General features: G+C 45.8%; 1 protein-coding gene across 8 annotated transcripts in view; it reads left to right on the forward strand.

Annotated features, from left to right (window-relative positions):
* The window catches only part of LOC130291507 (interleukin-13 receptor subunit alpha-2-like), a 138,509-nt gene extending 130,361 nt beyond the window's left edge, over window positions 1-8,148 (forward strand). For all 8 annotated transcript variants that reach the window (XM_056540281.1, XM_056540289.1, XM_056540286.1 and 5 more), the window contains 2 exons: window positions 2,006-2,114; window positions 7,648-8,148. In XM_056540281.1, the coding sequence (XP_056396256.1) occupies window positions 2,006-2,114; window positions 7,648-7,726 (188 nt within the window). In that variant the 3' untranslated portion in view covers window positions 7,727-8,148. The remainder of the gene's footprint in view (window positions 1-2,005; window positions 2,115-7,647) is intronic.
* Window positions 8,149-9,277: the final 1,129 nt, after the last annotated feature.

Below are 9,277 nucleotides of genomic sequence, written 5' to 3' on the forward strand. Positions count from 1 at the left end.
GCCAGCCGCACGACATCGCCGGTCCCCGTCGTTTTCCACGTTCTGCCCCGCCTATTGTGGGTGGGCAGAACGGGGAAACCGAAAGTAAAGCCCCCCGCCCCCGATCTGCTATTGGTGGTAGATATCAGCAGTCACCCCCATCCGGTCCCCGCCCGGCGCGCGGCAGGGACCGAAATTCCCACGGGCGTACAGGTACGCCCTTGGCCCTAAAGTACCAGGGAGCAAAGGCGTACCTGTACGCCCTTGGTCCTTAAGGGGTTAAGATTTTATCAAGCATTAGATTATGTGTCTTATCCACTTCCCCTCCTCCCTCATTTTCCTCGCCTTCTTTCTGCTCCCCCTCCATTAGAGCTGCATATCGTGATCCCCCTCTGCTCAGGCCATTAGGAGTTGTTAATCTATTATTATGGGTTTTTTATCATCACCGGGGGTATTTTCAAAAATGTAGTAATTTTCCCCACTATGCCTGGACCCGGGGCAGGGGCCTGTTTTAAGGGAAGAGTTCCCTCCTGACTTTCGGTGGTCTTTTCTCGGCAGCATTTGCAATTTGTTCCGCTCCACTCCACCATCCAGAACCTGGAAGAACAGGAATATTTATTTTCAAGTATATAACCCACGTTTGGCCTTACCACATATACCTCTCAGGTTTCACTTACGGTAGGTATTATGCTGCACTCACAGTTCTCCAGCCCTCTTGATGAGACTTATTGCGGTCACAGCTCCACCTTCCAGTGTTAGGAACAAAGGGGATATGATTGTAGAAAGGGGGGGACCCCAAATCGCAGTTCCGATCTCAGTGCTATGGTACTATGATCTTTTCTTATTTAAAGAATATACTCTGGTTTACTACATACCGATTGCCACAGTCTTCCTTTTGGCCACAACCAGCATCATCATTATGCCCCCCAGCACATCTCCAGCCTCTCATAAACCATCTTTTATACAGGGCCCTCACCGCTCCCTTTCTACAACATTTCTTCCCCACAATGCACAGTTCACAGTTCATATTCCTTCTATCCATCGGTCCAGTTTTCACATATTCTGTTTATCTGTTATTTTCATCTTACTCACTTTACAGGCTCTTCCCTTCTCCTCAGCTAGGGCCGGACGCTACACGGCCTCCACGCCAGCCGCCGATGTCACGTGGGCGTCTGTCGGCACCTGACTGCTCTCAGCCTATCCCCTTATGGGGCATACCATTTCTCATTTTCCCATGGGGGGAGAGCCGCCGGCCGCCTCCAACGCTTCCTCCAATCTCGGAGTCTCCACCGCCACAACCACTCCATACTCCCCCAACGGCTCTCCGCTCCTTGTCAGCCCATACAGCCACGGGCGACGGGCGCTCCACTTCTTGCCGTAAGTGCCTTTATTATTCCATCTTACGATCGCTCTTGCCGGCCGCAGCACCAGCGCCATGAGGGGAGGAAGAGGAGGGGAGCAGTCCCCAGAACCACGCGTCCTACATTATGACGTCCCAGTTCCCTGTATTTTAAGTAATTTAGAACATTTTGTTTCCCTATCAATTACATATAGATGGCCTATCCTGAGAATAGGCCATCAACACCAACACCTATTTCTTACCACCTTCTCCTGAATAAAAATTATGCACATTCAACCAATCCGAATATGTATATTAAATAAAAGATCAGAGAATTTAGGTGTCCACCAGTGTATCTATTTTATCTTATGTGAGTATCCAGCTTTAGTATCCCCACATATAGAATGGAGGGGCAGATGTTTCATCCTAAGACCTTCTCACTGAACCTTGACTGGCTCCTTCTACGAGCTACATTGGATCGCTGCTGTCATTGTCTTGAGAGCATTTGTGAACTTTTAAGGAATTGTTTTAATTAACATCAACCCATTAGTGACATTTAAATAATGGAAATTGAGACAAACTTGGAATAATGTTTTTTTACTCCTTGGGGCCAAATAAATTTAGTGTATTTTTTCACAAAGCACAATTCTATCAAATAATTGTTTCTGGCTTTGATTTTCCTTTCAGAACCATCTTATAATCTTGGACTCAAGTGGTTGTACTGTGCAGTAGCTGTGGTTATAATTCTGACAGGATTATGTGTTGCTGCATCAATGTACACAGTAAGAATGAAAAGGTAAGATCAATAACATCGACTTCATTCCTATTAGTGTTTTACTCTAGTGTCCAAATCTATTTAATTCCTAATTCAAGAATGTGGTAAATTCCAGTTAATATGTATTCCTGAGTACATTTATTTCTTAACCCAGTGTATACCTACTAGGGTGCCTCCAGCTGTTGAAAAACTACAACTCCCAGCCAAAAGTTGTCTGGGCATGCTGACTTACTCCATTAAGGACACAGCAGGTTTTGGTCTTAAGGACACAGTAAATATTAAAATGTTTGCATTTTCATTTCTTCCTCCTCATTTTTTTTTAAGACCCATAACTCGTAATTTAGCAACTTTTGGGAGGTTTTGTTAAAAAGGAACTCTGCCCCTAGACATCTTATCCCCTATCCAAAGGATAGGGGATAAGATGTCTGACTGCCACTGGGAACCCCGGCGATCTCCTGCACGCCACCCTGTCATGACCACAGTCCTGAACCCAGCGTTCAGAACGATGCCAGGGTAATGTGCAGGAGAATGACAGTGGTTTCCCGCGATCAGACATTTATCCCCTATCCTTTGGATCTAGGGGTTGAGTACCCCTTTAAAATTTACCTATTCTGACCTATTGCGCAATGATTTGTTCATTTTTTATTCTATTTATTCTGGAACATACTTTTTTTAATCTTTACACTATTCACCGTATGGGATCATTAATGTAATATATATATATATATATATATATATATATATATATATATATATATTTATTAAGCAATTTTCATCCAATACAAAACAGAATCATGAGGGGAAAAATCAGGTACATTGGAATATAAAAAAATACAAAACAAAACCAATCAAATCAAAGTCACAGGTAGTGGAACAACAGTCCCGACAAAGCCATCTCTGGATGCAGGTAAAGTCTCTGGCTGTCCGTGGAAATACCCCAAGACAACTCCCACCCAAAGTTCGATCCATACAATATCCAAGCAGGAAAAACAATAATCAGTTCCTGAATGGCTACCTAGACTCCCAAGGGATTAGAGAAATAAACACAATAACAGGTAGGTTTAAATAGTTAGTCATTTGGCAACCGCTGGGCTCCCAGAGTGCCCTTCAGGGATTCAAGATTATACCACATCGTGTGTCTGAAAGGGCGGACTATGTCAGCAATCCCTTGAGAGTCAAAGTGAGTCACAAGAAAAGATCGTCACTTCTGAAAAATCCTCTTTGTACCTGAGTACCAGTTCGGCATCCAGCCTGTCCACGTCCAGAAAAACTTTCAATTGTGAAACCAGCATTGGAATGTCCAAAAGGCACCTGAGCGCTACCAAAAGTACTACATGGATAAACCTGGGAATGTTTTCCTCCCTCCCTGACTCCCCCTCCGGTGGGCGCAATTGATGAAACAGAGATTGGGGCGTAAATGGAAGGAGCACCCTCCAATGATCGTGGACATAGTCTCGCACCAACTGCCAGTAATCAGCAGTGAAGGAGCAGTCCCAAACTCCATGGTACAAATTTGTTAGTGGGGATTGACACTTAGGGCAACTAGCAATTCTATCCAGGAAAGTAGGTGAGGGGAGAATGTTAAAACCATATGAAGCAGCATGAGACAATTTAAAATAGGTCTCCCTCCATCTCTAATTACTGACATGCTTACAAACCGCCCACCATCTCGCTAAAATAGTAGCATGAATGTCAGTATTACCGTCCATCGCTCCCAAGTAATAAAAACCTTTTTGTGGTCCAATTTGAGGAAACGAGCACGGAATGGCAGGTAAAGTGATGATATAGGAACTCCCCTCGGCTATGGACCTATAATGTCATCTAAGGAATGAGTAGTGGCTTCTTGTGTGAGATCCCGGAGTCTGGAGGAGCAGAAAGCATGTACCTGATTAGCATGAAGGATGTGGAAAGATCAAAAGTGTTAATGATGTCCCTAGGTGCTAGCCAACAACGAGACTCCCTATTCATGAGCGTCCCTACCGCGATCACTCCCCTAGCTTCCCAAAGACGGAGCCAGGGAGGGGAACATCCTTGAGAAAATTCTGGGTGATCACGAAGAGTCATCCAATTGGAAAGAAGGATGGGAAGGCCCAAAAGCCTTCCGTCCCTGCTTCCAGGATATGATAGTGTTCCTAAGCAGAGTCGAGCAAAAGATGTGTGCAACAGTGCTAGAAGTTTAGAGAAATAGTTAGAACCATGGATCCAGTCCATCACATGATGAAACAAGCATGGCAAATTTTAGCCCCTAACAGACGGAAGGTTGACTCCCCACTCTGCTCTGCACAACATAAGTTTTCGTAAAGCTATGCGCGGGCACTTACCCTGCGACAGAAAGCGCGTAAAGGCAGAATTGATGCAACAGACATTGTCGTGTTTTAGAAGGAAGTGAAGGGTTTGAAGGGAATACAGTAGATGAGGGAAACTAATCATTTTGATGAGATGGCAACGGCCCAGAAAAGAGAGCGGTAGGTGTTCCCGTGGTGACCCACCAGGCGAATGGAGGGACCACGGGTGTAGCGGTGTGAGTGGTGGGATCTGATGTTATTAACCCCGGGGGTCAGATGGTATTAACCCCTATGTGTTCGTGACGCCAGTGTGGTTTTTGAGTTCCGGAACACCACATGCCCGGATTCTCCTCTATCCCACGGGCTAGTAGTGAATAAAGAGTCCACAACCAGTTACGGTTTAACAGAGGCTTTACTGAGTAGAAGACAGGTGTAATTATCTTCACAGCTAAGGCCAGATTTCCCAGAGAGGTGGCCAGTACCCAGAGGACCTCGCAGCTTTCTGGACCAATACTTTTAATAAACTTGACTTGTAATTAGACTTGACTTGACTATGTGCAGGACTTGACTAGTTGTAGTGACAGCAGACATGGACTTGTAGACGTAATGGAGAGACTTGTAGCTTTTGGGGTACTCCAGATGCTGATCACGTGTTCTGAGATCTCTGGTAGCTGCTTCAGCAAAGACTTAGATGGAATCTCCGAGAATTGCAAATGGCCACCCCTTTATATAGTGGGGGGCTGGACTATAGCCCATTGGTCAAGCTGTGGGTCATAGGTTAAAGCTGGTGACTTAATATAACATGTGACAGGCTTACTCACAGGTCCTTGAGACCTACCACAGGTCCTTTATACTATCTAGACATAGGGATCCTGTCTAAGCATTAAAGGAACATACACCACATTTATTAAACCAACAGGAGAACAAAGGGAGACCCTGCAGGGGAGCCCCCAGGTCACTGAGGGACTCAGCCTGACAGGGCCTACAGGTAGTACAGGACCTTGCACCTGTACTGGGATATCACATTCCCATCTCTTCAATTACGTAAATATACGCTTGAAGGGGGGACATAATTGAGTGAGTAAAGCGTGTCAGGCATACGACCAATAGGAATGCCCAGATATGTGATGGAAGAGGTGGTCACCCTCACCCCCAGATCCCCAGCGTCAGCCAACAATCTTGGTGGGGCAGATCCCAAGGGCAGTAACATGCTTTTTGATGCATTAACATTATATCCTGTGAAGGAGAACAACTCTAGAGCTTTAGGGACATCTCTTCCTGGATCATTAACATAGAGATTCCCCACACTAGGTAGCATAGATTCCCCACATTATGTAGCATAGTTTTCCACATTAGGTAGCATAGATTCCCCACATTAGGTAGCATAGATTCCCCACATTAGGAAGCATAGATTCCCCACATTAGGAAGCATAGTTTTCCACATTAGGCAGCATAGATTCCCCATATTATGAGGGAAGCGCAGTTTCCCCACATTAGGAAGCATAGTCGTCACCCACCCCCCCCCCCCCCCCCCCCCGACAAGCACACACATACATACACACACACAGACAGACACACATAGACACACACAGACAGACACACACACAGACAGACACACAAACACACAAACATAGAGAGGCACACACACAGACAGACACACAGACAGACACACAAACACACACACATAGACAGACACACATAGACAGACACACACATAGACATACACACACACAGACAGACAGACACACACACATAGAAAGACACAGACACACACATAGACAGACACACGCAGACAGACACACACATAGACAGACACAGACACACACACAGACACACACACACACATAGACAGACACACACAGACAGACACACACACACTCACAGACACACACAGAGACAGACACACACACACACAGACAGACACACATAGACACACTTACCTGGCAGCGTTTCTTCCCTCCGGCAGCGATGTCACTGACGTCTTCCTGCGCGGGTCTGCGGAGGGATGCGCGACGTCCCTCATCAGACCCGGGCCGGGTGCCAGCACAACTGCAAACGGGGGTCGGTGGTAATGGGTTGCTAACGGACGGGAGCGAGCGCAGTTGAAGACGAGGGGGGCACCCTGGTCACTGAGCGGCATGGTGTTACCCCATCAGGCTTGTGTCGTCTGGTTCGGTCCGCACCCCAGCCACTACGCCACTGGATTGGGGGGGGGTGACTCCTCATGGTACCCCCCTTGTGAGTGGCACCCAGGGCGGGCCGCCACCACCCCCCTTGGTACGCCACTGATTGGCACTTGATTTTGCTTGACTATATAGGCAAAGTAGACCAATCGTGGTATGGAGGTATGCAGCTGGACCCAGGACACAAGTTCAACTCATCGCATTGCAGGAGGAGAACTATGAGCTCCACTGAGCTTCCAGTAACTGTTATTTGCAGCTTTAGGAGCCGTGATAAGCATAGATTACAGCATCTAAAAGGTTAATGACAAGCACTGGCAGGATTGCCGATGTTTGCCATTAGCGATGAGGTCCCAACTGCTGAAAACAGAAGCTAACCATAGAAATATAGGTATATATAGGTATCATATAGGTATCATTTTAATCATTGATCCATAGAACAGAGAAAACATATCATTTTTACAGTAAAGTGTACAGCGTGGAAACAAAACCTTCCAAAACCTTTTCTTTTCAATTTGCCTTACACAAACAATATTTTTTTGGCTTATGGTTAAATGAGTGATGTCATTACAAAGTACAAATAAGCCCTCATATGGGTCTCTGGATGGAAAAATAAGAGTTATGATTTTTAGAATTTGAGGAGGAAAAAAGAAATTGCAAAAATAAAATTGGTGGTGTCCTTAAAGGGGTACTCCGTCCCTAGACATCTTATCCCCTATCCAAAGGATAGGGGATAAGATGTCTAATTGTGCGGTCCCGCCACTGGGAACCCCTGCGATCTCTCCTGCAGCACCCCTGTCATCTGGTGAAAGGAGAGAGCTTCGCTCAGGTGCTGATGACTCACGATTCAGGGGCCGGAGTATTGTGACATCATGGGCCCACACCCTAGTGACGTCACGACCCGCCCCTTAAATGCAAGTCTGTGGGAGGGGGCGTGCCGGCCGCTTCCTTCTTTTTTTCATCTCCATTGCTCAGTTCTCTAACAGATTAAAAAAAATGATAATGTGAACCCAGCCTAACTGTTAAAATGTCATAGTGCCCAAGCCCTGTAAAACACTGAAATAAAATGTTTCAAATTTTTTTCCCCAGACAATGGTCAAAGAAATTACAGTACAAGGCGAAAGAGCTAGTGTATGACATTGATCCCGGACATAACTCTAGATGCTGATTATAGAAACCTGTATGGCTGTTACAGAACCTGTATAATGTACACTTGTTCAAGAACATGTTAAAGTATCGTGAGAGAGAGCTGACAGACCACAACAACCTGATGCAAGATTATGTCATCGTCTGCCTTGCTTTTTTGCCATTTCCTTTAATTTTTCAAAAACTGCACTGAAATAAAATGTGAACTGATTTCTACAAACATTGATGTCACATCTTAAAGAGAGAATGGCATCCATGGAACATTCAGTACTGCTCCCATCTAACAGTTGGTTCATGTCAACAACTTTATTTTTTAAACCGAAATTGGTAATATATACAATATGTGTATTAACGTCTAAGTAAAATATTTTTTTTAATAAAATTTTTAAATAAGTTGAATTTTTTAATAAAAAATAATATTATAACCCAACTTGCAACATGTTACATTTCCATTGGCGACTTTACAGGTATCCGGTGCTCTTTAATCTTGCTCTACAGTGCTAATGGGCCTACATGATGAAGTACAGTGATCCTTCAACTTACAATGGCCTCAGGTTACAATATTACCAACTTACAATGGTCTTTTCTGGACCATTGTAACTTATACCATAGTCAACATACAATGTACAGACAGTCCAGATCTGCAAAACATGTCAATGGCTGGAAGAACTGACCAATCAGAATGAACATTTCAATGGTAAAACCCCTGTATTACTGAAGCGTATGCACTGACTGACTGTCAAGGAACACCTACCTACAGTACAGGGAGGTACTGCATATTCTATCTAGACTACTCTTTTTCTGTGCCAGGGTTATCTGCTGCTTTGGACACCAGGTGAGGACTGCTTCCTGCTTGCCAGGGTCATGTGATGTTATGATGACACGTGACCCATGCAGTGCAGGGAAAGCTGCTGATCAGCAGAGGAGGAAGAGTCCCCCGCGAGTGCTCTAACCTCCAAAGGCCTCCGACCATCCCTGTCACTGGCTGTGTCTGTAAGCGCTCGTTCTGCAATGCAGTCTGCACTGCAGATCGAGCTCACAAAAACAGCCAGTGAGAGGGACAGTTGGACGCACCTGGTTCAGGGTGTCACTCCCACCAGAGGGTGTCACCTGGTGCGGTCCACACACCCCCCTGCAACGCCACTGACTATGTGTACTGTACAGGACCCTGAAGAAACGCCTGTCCTCTACATAAACAGTGGGGGATATTTATCAAAGGATTAAGACTGTTTTTTCCTGTCTAAATTTTATCGCACAGAAAGTCGCAGTCTAAATATGTGCAACTTTTCTGAGACTTTTGCTTTAGAGGATTTTCAGAACATGATGCATTCTAGTCTATTTTAGATGGAAAAATGCATTGGTGCTTGTTACGCCGAGCACTCCGGGTCCCCGCTCCTCCCTGGAGCGCTCACAGCGTTCTCCTGTTCGCAGCGCCCCGGTCAGACCCGCTGACCGGGTGCGCTGCGATATTGTCCCTAGCCGGGATGCGATTCCCGATGCGGGACGCGCCCGCTCGCGGTGCGCATCCTGACCCGCTTACCAGACTCGCTCCCCGTCTGTGCTGTCCCGGCGA

Source organism: Hyla sarda, chromosome 9, assembly GCF_029499605.1.
Source record: "Hyla sarda isolate aHylSar1 chromosome 9, aHylSar1.hap1, whole genome shotgun sequence".
In the NCBI taxonomy this organism is placed as follows: Eukaryota; Metazoa; Chordata; class Amphibia; order Anura; family Hylidae; genus Hyla; species Hyla sarda.